This window comes from Callithrix jacchus, chromosome 11 (assembly GCF_049354715.1).
Source record: "Callithrix jacchus isolate 240 chromosome 11, calJac240_pri, whole genome shotgun sequence".
NCBI lineage: Eukaryota > Metazoa > Chordata > Mammalia > Primates > Cebidae > Callithrix > Callithrix jacchus.
In genome coordinates, this window is record NC_133512.1 from 30961533 (window position 1) to 30979625 (window position 18093).

Consider the following 18093-nt stretch of genomic DNA (forward strand, 5'->3'; position numbering starts at 1 on the left):
AGGAAAGGATAGAAAATTCCTCTTTTCAAGAGTAATACATGCTGTATTTCATCTTGAATTATTGCTTCCATTCTGAAGGAATAGCAGCAGGTAAATAGGCATAGATTACTGAAACACCAACACCTTAGGTGTTGGAGAACCAGGAGTCTGTGGCTTTGTTACAAAATAAAAATGCTCAAAACTTATCTGTGGAGCTTTAAAAAGTAATGTTGCAAGTTTCCAATATTTCATTATGCCTTCAAAGGCAACAGAATGGTTCAGGAAACCTTTGTTTGAAAAGAGAGATTTTGATTGGCCAGTTTTTTGTCTTTTTAGTACATATGATGACCCCTAAAGTGTGTAAGAACAAATGCAAACACAGGCACTTCTTGCAAAATGTAATCTTTGCGGTTTTCAAATAGAATATGCTTCTTCTGAAACTACAGTTCGCTGAATGCAAAGGGTTCCAAGATCTGGGAAGGGGAAGGAAGGAAGTGAAAGCCCTCCTGAAAACAGAAGATTCCTCCCTTCCCCCCTCCGCCACCACCATCAGTGACAAAATGCTTATTGGTGCCATAAAAACGTTCCTGTTTGGAAATTTTTGTTATGTTTACTATTAAACCACAATTGAATGTAAGAGAAATGCTACAAGCTATAAGTGAAAAACTAGACTGTAGGGAATGCAGAAAGGTGTAATTCACAAATACCAGGCCACTTTGTAAGACCACCACACAGAATATTTTCTATTCTTCAGAAAGTGCTTTTAAATAATGCTCTTGGAATTAAAAAAAAAAAAAAAAAAAGCCAAGGAGAAGGGAAAGCAACCAAGGTGAAGGGTGGGAGAGCAGAAAATAAAGGGAATAGCGTATTAAGGAAGCCGACTGGAACCGTGCCTCATGTGTGAGTTGCAACTGAAGAGCTAAACAATATTTTATTTTTCAAACATCTAGAAAGGCTTTAAGTGTTGGTGCTGTAAGAATCTATTTTCCAGGGGACATATTTCCTTTATCTGTGAATTGACCTTCAAGGGATCAGTTTAGGAAAACAAAGAAGAGAAAGGTGAAATATTTTCCCTAGGTTTTTCTTTTTTAACTTTGGAGATAATTCAACTACTCAGAATGTAGCCTCTTGCAGGAATGTTTAAGATCATCCCAATATATTTTGGTTGATTGGATTTAACAGTGCCAGGTATGTTCAGTGGCAAAGTAAATATTTCCCAAACACTGCCTTCATGGAAGTAATCACGGTGCTTCTGTGCAATGTGTAAAGTGTTCACTCTGGCCAAGAGTTAGAAGCCAAATGGGGATTTGCCAGATGAAACAGAAGAAAGGAAACAACTGTGGTGCTTGCTGTTGCAGCAGTGAACATTTCACCACATTCGGGCTAGTTAGATGAAGAAAATCAAAACCCCCTCTAGGACTCACCAAGACAATTATTTGTCTCTTTGGGAAAACTTTTTATTGTGCGTTTTGGTTAAAAACACGTGACACATCTTAGAACATAGAAAATCTATGGTTTTTGAACATATCAGCTTCAAAAACCATAGATATCTCTTAGCTAGTCTTTAAAGTAAAAGAAAAGGGTACTTGCAGAAGTTATTGCTTTTAGAGTGCTTGTTTCTTTATTTGGAGGATTTTGACTCTTGGGCCTGTCAAACAAACACAGTTGAAATTCATGTGTAATCCCAATATGAATGTCAGTCCTCATCCCTGGGTTGTGTGCATTATTTTAAACTACTACAGGGAAATTTCCCTCAAACAATTAATTGGTCAAATGGCTGGTAAAGTGTTGCGCCTCTCAAATCTCGTGTCTAGTGTTGGTGGTGGGGAAGTCCTCAAATGCACTTTGAAATTCTGCCATTCCGCTGTTCAGCTCGAGACTGACATCCGATAGAGAAGTCTGGGGTACTCTCGCTCTAAAGAACAAAGGACAAATACAGTCAATACATTCCATAATGTTTACATTTCCTTTGCCTTTTCCCCTTGGTTTTTCCTGAGAAGGAGTGACCTGGGCAAAGCACCCTGCTCGCTAAAAGACACTGTATAGACCTTTTAGAAGTGCAAAGTCCAAGGCCGAGGTGAACTTCAGGTCAGTGCGTCTAACAAATATGAAAATGTCGGCTGGTGAAGGGCGCGCCTTGTGATTTAACAAAGACTGTCAATGTGTAAGATTAATAAGAAACAAAATGCACACGGTGTCACTGTTCGGTCACTTTGAAACTTGGGACAGGGTTGCATTCAAGAGGGAAGGCTGTTACAAATATATTCAAAATGATTCAAATCAGATTCAAGCCAAGCTGCAAAACACTGCCTACCTCTCACCCTCCCTCTCCCTCCGACTCCCTTCACTCTTCTTTTCCATCTGGGATTCGAGGACAGGAAGAAAAGTTATTTCGTCTAATGGGATTTTAAGAAAGCTTTTGTTGGGAATATATGTTATGCCTGCACGTGGAAATGAGCAAATGTGCTTACCAGTTTCCTAAGGAAAGGATAACGCTTTCACCCCAATTGAGACTGGAACCAGTTGGCATGCGAAGATTAGCATGCTCCCTCTCTGCTACATTTCAGGGCATCCCACCTTTTCTCGAGCAAGATGCTGCTGGTAAACTTCAGTTTGTTTATTAATTGAAGTTAGTTTCTTCCTGGCTTTACTTTGGTGTCTTGGATATTGTGTAAAGGCAAGGGGTATTTTTGAAAAAAATGTTTTTCAAAAGATTATTTGATTCAATGGAATGATGCTACGGTTTGCAAAGGGAGATTGAAGAAGGTTCAGAAAAGGTACTGAGATTGTTTATTACAGCCATAAATCTTGCAGTAAAATGTCAAAATGTCGGTGTGTGAGATAACACTTGGTGGTCCTGGCTCCATTTGTGTTTATGATACGAACCACAAAGACAAGTTACAGGCCTTGGGGGATTCTGTGTAAGCCCATCTTCCTAAAGTAATAGAACCACACAAAACACAGGCGCAGTTAATTCCTTAGGGTTGACCATATACAAAACAGTGCCTATGTCTCGTTAATACTTAAAAACAGAAACTTGGTAGACGGTTCTGAGGCTAAACAACATGAATTTTGTGGTTTAGTGTCTGTAAATATTAAACAGACATGGTTAAGACCCTAGTACTCAAGGCTAATAACATGAAGAGGAGGAAGGAAGGTTTCCTTGTCATGCTTTTTGTTCCCCCTGAAGCTTGGAGGGTTCAGCTTTGTAATACATATTATGTATGTACATATTATTTATATTACATAGTACATAATCTATGTGTATATCATTTTTTCCTACTAGGGAGAGATATTGGTTCAGGTAGATGTATCACAGGCTAATTTATTCCTTAAGTCTAGAGAATATGGCTAAGGATTACACTCAGTGTTGATTTCTGTCTGTGGCTCAGATTTCATTAAAAACAAATTTTCAGGGTGTCTCATGTGAATGGACAGCACTCTTCACACACATATACACCCACTGTGGAAAATCTCTTTGTACCACTTCAGGGTGATTCCAGTTAGAAAGCTAATATGATCCCCTTTTAAACCTCTTTTCCTAAATTAGTTTAAAGATTAGTCTCATATAATAGGCTTTATGTGGCTAAGCATTAAATGACTATCCATCAAATGGCTATATTCCAGCATTTAGTAACTCATATGAATAACCGATATAAATGAAGATAGAATTGACATTCCTTTTGAAGTGTCTCCAGGCTTAGGATATAATTTTCCTTGTCTGCATTCCAGACTCAGTTGTGAGAAGGCTGTTTATACTGCTCTTTGAAAAATTAACTAAGGTGCACCAGCTGAAAAATCCTTGCTTTTGCATGCCAATATGAAAATATTTTTAGAATGGTGACTATGCTAGTTTGCACTGCTTTAATCCAGGCTGAAAAGTAGACGATCTAGATATGTCTGTTACTCAGAAAAGAAAGGAGGAAAGTACACAGTACAAACAAGGTATCAGTATTTACTTCAAAGATCAACATTAGGTGGAATTAATAAGTAATTTATTTGTTAATAATGGCATAATTAGTGTACCCATCAAATTTCAATTACCAAATGGCAGGCAACAGTCTCCCCTCCTTCCTTTCCGGAGCTTCTGATATCGTTAATATGCTAATTTTCAGCAATTCAGAAATTATACACTGTCTTGTAAATATAACTCTAGCCTCAGATACAGCCTGAGAAAGCAGGATCCAAAAGAGAAAATATAAAACTCTTAGCTGGAAAAGACCTATCAGCGATCAGACCAGGCAAGGTGTTTATTCTACCTTTAGCTTGTTTTTGTTTGGGGATTGTTCTGAAATAGGAAGTTATTGTTTTCAAAGCTCTGTTCTGTGGAGGTGTTGCTTCTATCCATTCCCATCCTTGGGCCACCTTCTCTCTCATAATCGCACCTAGTAAACGCGGGCTTATTTAGCTCCGACATCGGCAACCCCAGTCAAATAAGATGCTATTACGAAGGTTCCAATTATTCTAAGGAAAAAACGAAACAGATTGTCCCTCAAAGAAGGAAAAAATGAAAAGTGCCCATCCAGTTATAATGGAATGGCCTCGCTTTACATCCTAGGGTCGATTTCTCTCAGCTGCCCGCCCACTCACCCTTTGCAGCTTCTTCCAGCTTCTCAAAGCAAGGGCTCCCAGGCCGACAAGCAAGGAGCTGGGGGTAGGGAAGGGAGACCTGCGGTTCAGAAAATGAGTCTGGTGGCCTCTCTGGGCCCACATAAAAACCAGGATGCCCCTCGGTCCCAACGCCCTTCCTTCCCCCAGTTAGCCTAGAACCCCTGAAGTACGCGAAGCCTGACTGGGTTGGGCCCCAGGTCAGCGCTGAGTTGCGGTCGCCAGACTGCCCGAGGCCTAGGCCAGCAGTAGGGCAGGCAGAGGGCTCCCGAGAGGATCTACAGCCCGGCAGGGCCCGAATTCCCAGCGGGAATCAAAGTTGGGGGGCTGGGGTCCAAAGCGCCTGCTCCCTCCCCCAGCCCAGGGGCCGGACAGCAGCATCCATCACGAACCCGCGCGTTTCCTGATCCGGGTCCGCTCGCGCGGTGCGCCCATTGGTGGGGGCGCTGCACGTGGGGCACGGGGCGGGGCGCGCGCCGGGCTGGGGAGGAGCGGCTGGAACTTTGGTGGCGGCTTCGGCGGGAGGGGGAGGGGTGAACACTTGACAGCGGGGGGAGGGGAAGGGCGCAGAGGAAAGGGGGATGGGAAGCGAGGCAGGAGGGGGAGGGGCCTCGGCGAGCCCAGAAAAAACGACAACGCGAGAAAAATTAGTATTTTTGCACTTCACAAATTAATGACCATGAGCTCGTTTTTGATAAACTCCAACTACATCGAGCCCAAGTTCCCTCCCTTCGAGGAGTACGCGCAGCACAGCGGCCCGGGCGGCGGAGACGGCGGCCCGGGCGGGGGCCCCGGCTACCAGCAGCCCCCGGCGCCCCAGACCCAGCACCTGCCGCCGCAGCAGCCCCAGCTCCCTCACGCGGGCGGCGGCCGAGAGCCCTCTGCCTCCTACTACGCGCCGCGGGCCGCGCGCGAACCCGCCTACCCGGCCGCCGCGCTCTACCCCGCTCACCGGGCGGCGGACACCGCCTACCCCTATGGCTACCGCGGCAGCGGCAGCGCCAGCCCCGGGCGACCACCCCAGCCGGAGCAGCCCCCGGCGCACGCCAAGGGCCCAGCGCACGGCCTGCATACGAGCCACGTCCTGCAGCCCCAGCCGCCGCCGCCCCCGCAGCCTCGCGCGGCGCCCCCCGCGGCTCCGCGACGCTGCGAGGCGGCCCCCGCCACCCCAGGCGTCCCAGCAGGGGGCAGCGCCCCCGCGTGCCCGCTGCTCTTGGCCGACAAGAGCCCGCTGGGCCTGAAGGGCAGGGAGCCCGTGGTGTACCCCTGGATGAAGAAGATCCATGTCAGCGCCGGTACGTGGCGCCGCTGGGGAGGCACGGGAGGCGGGCCTGGGTTCGAGGGTTGGGGTCAGGAGGGAGAGGCTCAGGGGACCGGGGCCTCGGGAGGGGGAGCCCCCATCTGGCCTGGGCTGCGATGAGATGTGGGTATGTGCGCGCCAGCCAGCCGCCTGATCCCAACATGAGAACCCTTTTGTACCCAGGGTCCCTTTATCAGGAGATTTACGAGACGCCAAACTGTTAGGGCAGTAATTATAGCCCCCATAAATTTAATTGCCCTGGCAGAGGCTTCAGGCCATGTGTCTTTGAAGCTTTTCTTCAGCCCCAATGCCCAGCACCATTCTTTATGGCTCTCGGGTGTTTCCCGTTGTCAATAGCCTGTGAAACATTTTCTTTGCCGTTTTATGTATCTTGCGTGAACTTGGTGTCAGGTTATTATATAATGATGATGTCCAATTGCTCTTCCCCACCCCACCTTCTCTCTCCTCCTTTCCCTCTCTTCCACTCCCTCCTCCTTGGCCTTATCTTTCGGGGTTCTGGGTGTTCAGTCAACCCCAGTTATAACGGAGGAGAGCCTAAGCGCTCTCGAACCGCCTACACCCGGCAGCAGGTCTTGGAGCTGGAGAAGGAGTTCCACTTCAACCGCTACCTGACCCGGCGGCGCCGCATCGAGATCGCCCACACGCTTTGCTTGTCCGAGCGCCAGGTCAAGATCTGGTTTCAGAACCGGAGGATGAAGTGGAAGAAAGACCACAAACTGCCCAACACCAAGATGCGATCCTCCAATTCGGCCTCGGCCTCTGCCGGCCCGCCAGGGAAAGCACAAACTCAGAGCCCGCACCTCCATCCCCACCCCCACCCGGGCACATCCACACCCATTCCCTCCTCCATATAATCTTCTAGAGACCTCGACCGGTTTCTATCCCTAACCTCTCTTCTCCTGCTCCTTTCCTCATCCACCCTTCCCAGTCTGGACCATACTAGACACCAAAACAATCCCAACTTGGTGAAAAGGATAACCAAAAAGAAGACATTATCGGGGTAAGAGTATGTGCTGGTTGCCACCCATGAGAGGACAGTTGTCCAGGATGCTGGCTGGTGGAACAAACTCCTGGCCTGAACAAGGCTGCCAGGTGTCAATACCTCAGAAGGACTACTTGGTATCAAATACTTTTGAGATGGCTACAGTCAGCTAGCTGGAGGGCCCATGCTGACTGGGAACATATACTTGTATCTTTATTGAAAGCAGAAGAAAACAGACCCTTTCCCCACCTTCCTTACCTCCTTCTCCCCCATTAAGGCAGCTCATCCAAGCTTGTACTGAACTGAATAAATGAGTAGATATTGTGGACTTCACAAGATTATTTAATTCTTAAGATGTGTAGACCTTGATGTAGGTGTGACATTTTAGTTTCCCTTACTTGCATCTATTTAAGATACTGTCACAAGAGATATTGTTGTCCCATTCTGGGTCACAGTCTTTGGGGAGAGGGGAGTGCATTTAGACTCATGTTGAACTGTACAAATTGTGATGTGGCTGTATAGAAAGCCATGTGCTAAGAATAAACTCCATTTAAAAAACATTAAAAATCTAAGATTCATGTGTTTTCTAAGCTTTTCATTAAGAAGACAAAAATCCTTTGGATTGAGATACTTGACCTTACATGTAAAAACCTTGTAGATGGCTTGAGCTGTGTTCACTTGGATTCTGACTACTCACATAATTTGAGTGTGTGAGAGAGTTGTATGTATGTATGTTCAACTTGAGCTGAACTCTTGTCAAGCTTGGCCTACTGTGGAAAAGTTCCAAAGAGCAGGAAGGCTCTTGAGCTCTGAGAGGGTTCCTCTTCTTCCCAAACTTGGCCAGGCTTTCAGGCTTCAAGTCTCTGTAAGGCATAGAAACGTGTCCTTCCCTGCAATGAAAGTTGAAACCATGCAGTGCTGTGGGCCCAGGAGTTTCTGCAGCTGTTCTACACACTGAACTCTGAATACACTTGGAAAGAAGAGGTCTCTTTGGTATTTATTGCACCTTCACACTTAATCTGCCTGTTTCCCTGGAGAAAAAAAATAGTTTGTGCAAAGGGTTGAGATTACTTTTGTTTCTTGGCCGTTCTTAAGGTCCTCTTCACTAACTGCAGCCTAGGGATTTTTGTTTGTTTGCTTGTTTGTTTCTCTTTTTTTGAAGAAACAGCTTTCAAACAAACTGAATTTTCCAAGTACACTCTCCAAAGTTTCTTCTGAGGAAAGAAAAAGCATAATATACCTCCAAAGTTCACCCCAAGCAAAGTAGACCTGGAGAGTTTACTGCTGGAAAATAACCAAACTCTGAACTGGGGTCACTTTCCTCAAATGCTTTGTGACGTTTTCTGCATGATTCCAGAGATCTAGATCCAAAAGCCTGAAAACCAAAACCCGTTTCTTAATCTCTATAACCCTAGTATTTGTTTATTGATTTATATTTGGTGCTTACTACAGGAAGTCCCCTATAATAAGATAACAAAAATCAGTGTACACTAGCCCCAAAATATTAGACCTGTCACCTGGCCTTGAAAAAATGCAGCTTTTAGGTTATGTAGTAATTTTAGCATAGATGGGAGTAGGTGCTCACCTGACTCTGCAATATCAGAGAATTTTAAAACACATTCCTTTCTTTAGTGGTAAAACCCTTTAGCCAGTGTCAGAGCTGGTGCCCCTTTTATCCCTTCTGCCCTATGTGTGCTACAAACAAGGGTGATCAGTTCTGTACCCACAAATCAGATTTGAGAGGAAAGTGAGAGATACCAGTCTCTGAGGAGCCAGAAAAATTTGGGAGCAAACAAATACACATTTACCTTCCCAAATCAGGCTAAACCTGGCATAAAGTATATTTTACAAGGTGTGAACGGGTGCCAGGGATTTCTGGAGGCAATGCAACTGCTGCTGAAACTTATTAACCCTCCCCTACTACACATACTTGTAAAACGAAATTAAATCATGCTGAAAATAGCAATTTTCCCAGGAATCATTAATCACCTCATACAATAAATACTTCTTTGTAATTCAACAGCAATTCTGAAAGGCATTCTCTGGGAAAAGTCTGTGGAGGAGAGAGGGATCTTCCTGCAAATAATGTGGTCCCAGGCAAGGACACAGAATCTTGGCTGTCTGCTTAAAAAAAAAAAATGCCTAGACTCCTTTGGTGAAAATTGAGTATCAAGCTGCAAAATCTCAAATGGCAGACTATCATCATTTAAGGTAAATTCTTATATTTCTCATTTGTGGGGAAAGAGGGGTATGGGAACATTCATAAGCTTCATGCTGGAGGCAGTTGTATGAGGATAAAGGGGATGACTTTCTTTCACTTGCACTTATAAGTCTGTCCAGAAAGGGAAGAGAGAGGATTGAGATCATTTTTCTGATATTCGGGGATAAGATGGCATTTTTGTCCCAACTGTATTGATTATTAAGGTACAGAACCAAGATTATTGGAAATGATCCAAATGATTGTCATTTCTTCAGTGTTATGTTTTGCCTGTTTCAGATTGGCTTTTAAGGGAGCTTGTTATGAGAGATTAGAAAATCCCACTTTGTGCTTCAAAATCATGCATTGTCTGCCCTTTGCTAGGGCAACCATAAGAGTTCACTGAGAGGACAAATTTTCTATCTCATTAATTGTTTTTGTTTTTTTTTAAAAGCAAACCCTATTGGCCCCTCAAACCCTTGACCTTTAAAGACAGTATTTTGTGTAAGCTCTATAATTCTATGAAAATAACCCTTACACATGCTCTCCTCCCTTTCTCCCTCCCTCCAATCTCTTTCTCCCTCCCTCCAATACACACTCATCTGCTTTAGTCACACAGCCAAGCTGTGCATGACTCCTAAGATAAAAGTTTTGTCAACATCTGAAATCAACCTAAATCGGATAGGAGACACTTTAATGGTCACAGTTTGAATTAAGTACTTAACACTCTCCCCCTTGAAGAAAAATGGCACTTTGCAGGCTTCCTTCCCTAGTTTTGCTGAAATCTACGATATACCCGGTGTTTTATTACAGCAGGAATTCAACTGTGACAGGCATAGTAGAGTACTTAATACCCAGGATGAAGCTCATGGGAAGATTACCTAGATAGATGGGGGAGGAGGGAAGTCCCTGTGCGTAGCATCTCCGACTTCATAAGCAGTTGTCCCAGGGTGCCCCTTTCCCCTACATCTCAGCCTCCTCCCTGTGGGGCGGGGTAGGGTGGATATCACTATCTTTCCTCTGTCCCCCTGTTCCCCTAAGCTTCCAAACTCTGCTGCTCTCCTCGCTGTGACCTTCCCTTTAGCAGTTCCCACATAGAAACAGATCGATGACTCTTTAGAATGGAAGAGAAGAAAAACCCAAAGAACCAATGTAGCAAAAAAAGCCTGGGGCTTCCCATCTGAATGAGTGGGTTCTATGCAGGCAATAGGCTGTCCTTGGCACTCCTTTGGTCTCTGCATACCTAGACACAGTCTTGTATTGAAAAACACAGGCTCACCTTTCTCAACTGCTGCTCCTGTTGCCCCTTCTCTATATTATACACTGGCCCAAGGATAATGCTGCTTTGTGTTTCAAAGAAACACATGGGCTGGAAACAATAGGAGGAAGAGACGTGTGCTCTGTTCCCTTGATGGTATAAGGGAGGCTGCTGTGGCTGTCTTGAAACCCTCTAGTCTGCAACTTATAGAACTCTGGCACCTTTTCTGAAGACTCCAAACTTATAGGGCACCCCCCTCCCTTTCAAGCCAGCTCCACTTTCTCTGGGATTGATTTCATCGGGTTGAAAGAGATTCCCAGATTGAGAGATTGCCCAAGGTGAAAGAGACCTGGAGGCCATTTTGGTTCAATCTTCTTAATATACAGATGAGAAAACTGAGGTAGCTGAATCATCCTCCTTCTATGGTTCCTTATGTTAATGAGTGTGAGGGTGGAATGCAACCTTTAGTCTTACTCTAGAGAGCAGTAAGGTCACAGGCATCTTTCCTCTTGGGAAGCTATTCTGCCAGGAATGGATGTATCTAAGCTTACACTTGACCTGGATGGCCACAGGTGTGTACAGCCAGAGAAGAATGATGGGTTCTTGCCTCATATGCCATCCTAGCTGCCTGGGGAGATTTTTGTAACCAAACCACCCTAGTCACGGAGCTCAGACAGGTGGTCTGGCCACTGGGCTCAGGAGGGGACAGACGTCAGGGTGCCTCAGAGAGCAGTGGACTCCTCGCTCTCCACAACGTTCATAATCCCGTAATGACTAATTCTGTCATGCTTGCCCTGCTATTTCCATGGTGGTGGCTTCCCTCGGACCAGGGCAAGGGTGAATGCGCTCCGGAGGCCTGCAGAGCCAAACAAGGACCCTGGTTGCAGCTGATAAAGGTGTAGCGCCTGTTCCAGGGAGATATTGAAATTGTAATCTTTGAGGTCATGTGACTCATTAAATAATTAATGCAGATCGTCAGGAATGGATCGGAGTCGTCAGGGCCTCACTAGGAATGAATCTCTCAGAAGTGAGACTCCAACTTCCCATTTGATTTTTAAAAACACACACCCTTAGATTTATCTCCAAAAGCTTTTAACTCCTTCAGGAAGGCAGGAGAGAATCCTTCGGAGGGGAGGACAGAGCTGGCGGGCCCTCGACTAGTCTTAGGGCTTTTTCTGCAGGGCTTCGGCGAGTCCGGGGAGCGCGCCGCGTCCAGGGAAACGTGAGTTCGGGCTTGGGTTTTCTGCGGTCACATCCTGGCTTTGGTGATGAAGTGGGACGGATGCGCAGACAGTTGGTAATATTCTGATTTACGCTGGGGAAGGCTGCAGAGATACCACAGGACGGGCGCGTGGCTTTGTTCAATTTTCCCGGCGTTCATAAATCACCCGCGCTGGGCGAGCGAGGGAGCAAGCGAGCGCCAAAAATGCGGCGAGAGAGGCCACCGCGGCTGCGGCGGCGGCAGTGGCGGCGGCCATTGCAGAGCGAGAGACCTGGGCAGCATCTCTCTGTGACTCATTAGTCTGAACGATTTATGGGGGACAGCAGCCATGAATATTAGACTTGGGGATAAGGAAAGAGCAAAAATAATAATAACCATAATAATTACATACTCCTAAGTGTCGCGCAGGGGGGTGGCGGATGGCAGCATAGTGGATCTTTCTGGGGTGAAATTGAGAGGCAAAGTGCAGGATGGATGAGTACACACCTTGCTCTAGGTCATGCCAGAGGCCCCAAGACCAGGGAACATTCCCTTTGGGGACCCAGATAGAAAGTCTGAACAAGAGAAAGGGGGCGCAGCGTGAATCTTGAGCTCTTTTTCTTTGGTTTGTGGAGGCTGCAGGTCGAATGTTGGCAAAGTGCAGCTGCCCATGTGCGGCCACTTGTTTAACGTGCTAGGGGGCTCCGAAGCCAGGGGTCAGGGGATTCCTCAGCTATTTGATAGCGCCTCTTAGCGCTATCTACAGAATTGCAAGGAGGCAGACAGACAGTGGAGGGCTGATTTGGGGCAGCCTGGGGTAAGAGGAGGTTACCTAGGTCTGGGTGAAGGGGGAGTGGGGACAGGGCTAGACGAAGAGAGCCCGCAGAATCCAGCGGAGTGCAGAACTTCTCCAAGCCAGGGTCCGGTGCGCGGACGATTCTTTGCCCCTTCCCTAGCGTCTTCCCCAGAGCTGACTGCCGGCTCGGTGACCATTTGTTGGTTAGAGGGCAAGAGAGGGTTGCAAATATTGTGAGGGACGAGATTTGAGTAGAATCAAGGCATCAAGTCGGCTTGTGGCCACTGCGCAAGGCCAGGCTGGAGCAGGGTCCCTGAGCAGGTATTGTACCAGCCGGCGCCCCTCCCAGTTTCCAGCAGCCTTAGTGTCCTGCTCTGAGGGACTAAGCACTGAGATAGTCCCACCAGGTCATTAGGACCTAGAAGAGACGTACCCAGGGTTGGATAAACCAGAAGATAAAACCTCCCAAGACTGCTTCTGGCCAGCGGACTGAGCCAGGGTCTGATTTCGCGCCAACAGAAATGAACGCTATTAGTGAGGTTTCAGGAGAGTCCGTGATTGAATGCTCCCAGACAAGGCTTCCTTTTGTTAGGAAAAGAAAATAAAGCGAGCATTCACATTCTCCAAGTTGGGGTGCCGGAGGAGAGCTCTCTGAAAGCTGCCCACACCACCAGCAAAGGCGCTTCCACCTTCTCAGCTTCCTCTCTTTCATTTTCTTTCCTCTCCCGCTCCAACCCCTTCCCCCAAAAAAGAAAGAAAAAGGAGAAAGTGTGGGTGCGGAGATGGAGTATGTATTTATTTTACAAAAATAAATCACCATCTTCGGGTCATTCGTAGACTGGAACATTTCGAGCAATGAGTGCACCGCATGGACGAGTGCCCTGGCGACTCCTTGGTGTTCTCGTCACCCCCAGGGCCACCTTGGCGCTCACACGAGCCACGCTTCCCACTCTGGGCCTCCAACTCCCTTCTCTCGCAGCCGCCGTTCACCCTCTGCTGTTTATTTGTCTGCAGACCTCCTGGACATTGGAAAAGGCGATTCCCTGAGTGCCCGGAGTCGGAGGCAATTCCTGGTTCAGATTTAAACATCTTTCTAGGTAAGCGCTGCTCCAAAACTCTTCGCTGCGTGGGACTTTGCACCAGGGGGGTTGGGAGGAGTTGGCTCTCCACGGCTCCTGGCAACCGCGGCCTGTTGAAAGAGGTTCTGGTCAATATTTAACTTCAGAGGAGTTTGGAGTTGGATTCCTTTAAGCTGCTTGCCCTGAGAATGAGGGGCCTCAGGCAGACAAAGAGTCTACCCCAAAGCCAGCGATGGTCAGGAGAAGTGGTTGCAGAAGGCAAAGATGGGTTGTGGAGAGTCAAAGGGGGTGTGTTTATTTCTTTCTGCAAGCCCCAAACAAACCACTACACTGAACTTCAGGGCAAATGCAAGTAAAGGCCATGGGTATGCGCGCCGCGGCCCCTGCGTGGGCTGCTCTCCTTGCTGACCGAGGGGGCTGCGGAGGCTGGGAGTTAGGAAATTGTCGCCAGTCCCAGCTTGCTGTTGAGGAAAACTTGTCTCACCGCCTTGCAGTTTCTTAGATCCTTTTGCCTTTTCTCAGGCATAAGAAAGATTGCTGTGTTTCTAACCTTTAGGCCTTCGCAGGCAGCCGGTCTTCTCCCTTCCTTCACCAGGGCTCATTCTCGGTTCTTCCTACGGGAAAAATATGCTCTTCTATGTCTTGGGGTTTTCTTTTCCTATTTGGAACAAGGGAAAACTCTTTTAAATTCTTTTCAAGTTCTGGCTTAATTTGTTCTCTTAGTTTGGGATGCAGGGAGGTAATTACTGTGGTTTATTACCTTGTGAAAGATCCATAAATTACATGCCTGTTTGGGGGAGGGGCTGCTGGAATAGCTTTCACCAAAACCATAGTATGAAGGAATGAGTTTGCTTTGTTCTTTCAGGAATTACTTATTTTTAAAAAGTTTTGAGATTTTTTTCTATTCCCTAGGCCTCAAACTTCCCTTAAATTTGATCCCAAATATATATCAGGTTGTTAATTAATTGCAACATGATATTCAGTGGTGCTCTAAGGTTGATATGGTGTTATGGATACAATGATTATTTTTTCCGATAGAAGGTAAACAGAGCAATAGTCAAGCTGGGTTACTTTCTTAGCTACTGTATGTCTGTTTATATCAAATGTAGACAAAACGTTTCAGGAATTTGTAACTCCATGTATATGATTTCATCTCTGCAAACAACAGAACAATTGCATGTGTAAATAGTTGCAGGAGTTTGGGGCCGTGTGTATAACACAATATAGACATCCACATGTGTCCAGAGAAATTGGCTCATTTGTACTACACTTGCACTCACAGGAAATATCTCATCTTAAATAAGAATCTATCATACACACACACACACACACACACATATATACACACACACACACACACACAGTGGGCTAAGAGAGCCTTACCTGATGCTGAGTAGAAAATTCACTAGATTTAAGTAATGGGACAAAAATGTTAAGTGAATTTTTGATAGAAAAATCAGATTACACTGTTTGAGTACAGATATATGTAATCTGCCAACAGCCTTGCAAATATTGACTAATGGTCTGTATCCCTGATTGCCTGCTTTTTTCAAGCCAACTTTCCCCCTATTTTGGCTCTGGTGACCAGGACCACAGCATGAGTCCCAGCCTAGGCCAGGTTAGAGGCCAGTGAAGTGAGTGAGGAGGGACTGGCAGCTGGATTTTTAAAAGGCCTGTAGCTTTGCTCCAGGATACTGGATTTCATAGTGGCAAAGGAGAACTGTCAGCTGCTGGTTCCCCAGATAGGCTTCCCAGGCCAAGATCTCTCATAGAGAAACAGTTTTTTACCTCAAAAGTTAAATGTCTTTTGACTTTTCAGATTTTTCCCTTCTCATCCCACCAAATCACCCAATCCCACCCCAAGTCATTAATGTTCATTGTTAAACAGCAGTTGGAGCATTAACTGGGATGTTAGCAGCCCTGTGGAGGCCCCAGGCTGGAGCTGAGAGATGCCTCTGGGCTTTGCTGGCGTTAAGGCATTTCTCTGAAGCAGTACCAATGACTTCTCTCATTGACTTATGGCTTTATTTATTTATTTATTTATTTTTTCTGCGACTTAGGTAGTCTCACTCTGTCCCAGGCTGGAGTGCAGTGGTACGATCTCCGCTCACTGCAACCTCTGTCTCCTGGGTTCAAGCGATTCTCTAGCCTCAGCCTCTCAAGTAGCTGGGATTACAGGCATGTACCACCATGCTGGGCTAATTTTTGTATTTTTAGTAGAGATGGGAGTTCAAGACCAGCCTCCATGTTGGTCAAGCTGGTCTCGAACTCCTGACCTCGTGATCCACCTGCCTTGGCCTCCCAAAGTGCTGAGATTACAGGCATGAGCCACTGTGCCTGCCTGGCTGACTTGTGGCTTTAAGAGTTTCGATTTGCTCAAGACTCTTCCAAGAGTTTTGAAGGGGGTCCCTTCTCATCTTTGAGTTGATGCCTCTGCAGAAACTTGAGGGTGGGGAGGAGTTTGCCAGCAACATCTCCAGGTCCTTTTCTAGGGTATCTGGAGAGCTCATTGTGAATTATTGGTGAGGGGGATGAGGGAGGCAGATAGCAGTAAGAATGAGAGGAGTGAGTTCTTGGGGACAGGACAATGCTTTTTGGAAACCAGATCTTGCTCCTGTCCTCTATCCCCCAAACCTGAGAGAGGCAGGTTTTCACTTTTACTTCTTACTTTCCAGCTTATAACATAGAAGCTGGAAAAGTTCACATGGAGGTTTTCTTCCAGCTACACCACAGATCAAACCTTATTGAAATATTGTCACCAGTTTAGGCCAGAACTTGCTTTCAAGGGATTAGGTCTCTTCTTCTATTGCCCTTCTGATTTAGATAACCCATGACCAGGTTCTCTTATTAAGGGCCTTACATTTTCATCAGACCCCTTCTGTTCCTCTGCAGGGGAGGAGTGAAGGGGAGGAATCATGCACAGCCTCCTGAAGCTGCTACAAGTGAGTCCTCACATTTAGGTATAGCCAGCTGAAGACCCATTCTCCAGAAACAAAAGAATATGGCCTGAGGATCTCACTAGCCTCACAGCACTCTCAGAAGTTCAGAAACTAAGAACGGGAAAGAGAAGCTTTTTAGACAGTGCATGAAATAGTACAATGTTGAAATCGGTGGGCAATGTCACCAGGCAGAAGGCAGGAGTAGGGGTGGAACTAGGGGTGGGTGCAGCTTATTTGTTTCAGTTAGGTTCCTACTGAGCACAGCTGGTTCTCTATAGGTTTTCTCCTCAAGATTATTTTCAGAGTTCTGAAGGGGATCTTTCTCATCTTTAAGTTGATATGTCTGGGGGTGGGGGGATAATTTGCTGGTGGACACAGAATTGTCTTGGAAAATGGGTGGACAGACGTGCCTGTAGAGAGGGTTCCAGGTTGCCTTGTTAACTCAAGGCACTCCAGTAAAGGTTGATTCTTTTCCTTATTTTTTGGGGGGGGGGCAGATCAATCAGATTATTTCCTCTGGTATTTTTCATCTTTAGAAACCTATAGTTTCATGTATCACTCAGCTGTGCACTGAGGAAATGCTTAAGTTTGGTCAGGGCACTAGGTTTCTCTAGATTTTGCAAAACCCGGACCACCACACTATAGCCAAGCACATCTTTCCTTGTAGGCTCTCATTGAACAAAACCAGCTGGACTTGGAGGAGATGTTTTAACCTTTTGTCAGGTAATTATGGGCCTTTTTGGTTTCTCTAGTGGCTGTGGTGTATGGTGTGGGTGTTAGCAAACTCCATACAATGCAGGCAGGGAGGAAGTCCACTATCCAGGCCAGTTGTTTCTGGGCCTGCCCCTTGCCTTTTGATATACTGGCCTGTGAGCCAGCGGAGACTGAGGTGCATGGGTGTGCACAATCCAGCTTGTCTGAGGGTGGGAGGTTGTAAAGAAAGTTAAGTGGATTCTAAAAATAAGAATAGCATTGGTGTATCCTTGTGTTTGGAGTGTGTGTAAAGAAATGTAAGTGGAGATAAGCTGTCTTGTATGGTATTCATGGGGGGATGGCCCCCAGCATCCTATTGCTTAGACAGAACTCTTAAATTCAAAATTGCTGGTTGAGGTCCCCCACCTACCCTCCCTCAAAGCTAAATATTCCGTTTGGAAATCTAGTTCCTTTAGTGGCTCCCTATTTCAAATAAAAGGATTTAAGTTGACGTATAACCACGTGAGCACATAATACAGCGCATTATTGTGGCATTTGGAGCGGAGACCCAGGCAGGCTTCGCCTGTGATTACGTTTTCTAGATTCTCTACAGAGCTGGAGCTTTTCCCCAACCCCCACGCACCCACCTCCTCCTTCTCCTTCCCCTTCTCCGGAGAGCATTTCTGAGCAGGTTGCAGTTTTCAGCACTCATGGAGCGGTTCTGGGCGAGCTAGCCGATGGAAGTCGAGGCCATACCAGGAGGATGGAATTTATTTTAAGGTATTTCCGCTGATTGTTCATATCTAGAGTGAGTTATGGCTGTGAGAGACAAAGGTCAGGCGAGGAGACCCTGGCTCATGGACAGGACCCTCAGCCTCTCTCTACCTTTGTTTCTCTTTTAGAACTGAAACCATTGGAAAGATTCCCAGTAGTGCCTCAGAAAGTGTTATGGGTGTAAATTAGGGGTATTGGGGGGCTACTAGGTGGGCCCAATGGCCCCCAGTGCAAGGGTGGCTTCGTCCACTACAGCAGAGCGGGGC

At 46.4% G+C, this 18093-nt stretch overlaps 3 protein-coding genes and 1 long non-coding RNA gene across 6 annotated transcripts in view; 3 read left to right on the top strand and 1 right to left on the bottom strand.

Annotated features, from left to right (window-relative positions):
* The window catches only part of HOXA5 (homeobox A5), a 30038-nt gene that overhangs the window by 7721 nt on the left and 4224 nt on the right, over nt 1-18093 (top strand). Inside the window, exons 4-6 of the transcript XR_013523909.1 lie at nt 13357-13439; nt 16314-16363; nt 17028-17833. The gene's annotated coding sequence lies outside the window, so the exon portion shown is untranslated. The remainder of the gene's footprint in view (nt 1-13356; nt 13440-16313; nt 16364-17027; nt 17834-18093) is intronic.
* HOXA3 (homeobox A3) overlaps nt 1-18093 on the top strand; it is a 33128-nt gene that overhangs the window by 4242 nt on the left and 10793 nt on the right. The window contains exons 1-3 of one of the 3 annotated variants that reach the window (XM_035253563.3): nt 11334-13439; nt 16314-16363; nt 17028-17833. The gene's annotated coding sequence lies outside the window, so the exon portion shown is untranslated. Of the gene's footprint in view, nt 1-11333; nt 13440-16313; nt 16364-17027; nt 17834-18093 lie in introns of those variants that run through there. The other 2 variants (XM_035253565.3, XM_054237137.2) reach the window with 2 other exon arrangements.
* LOC128928402 (uncharacterized) lies at nt 1575-4997 on the bottom strand. The gene is made up of 2 exons (XR_008473334.2): nt 4570-4997; nt 1575-1894 (listed from the first exon to the last, which is right to left on the bottom strand). It is a non-coding gene; the product is annotated as an uncharacterized LOC128928402 (long non-coding RNA).
* HOXA4 (homeobox A4) lies at nt 5237-7457 on the top strand. The gene is made up of 2 exons (XM_035253570.3): nt 5237-5882; nt 6416-7457. Exons 1-2 carry the CDS (start codon nt 5261-5263, stop codon nt 6760-6762), a joined length of 969 nt encoding a protein of 322 aa, XP_035109461.1. The 5' UTR covers nt 5237-5260; the 3' UTR covers nt 6763-7457.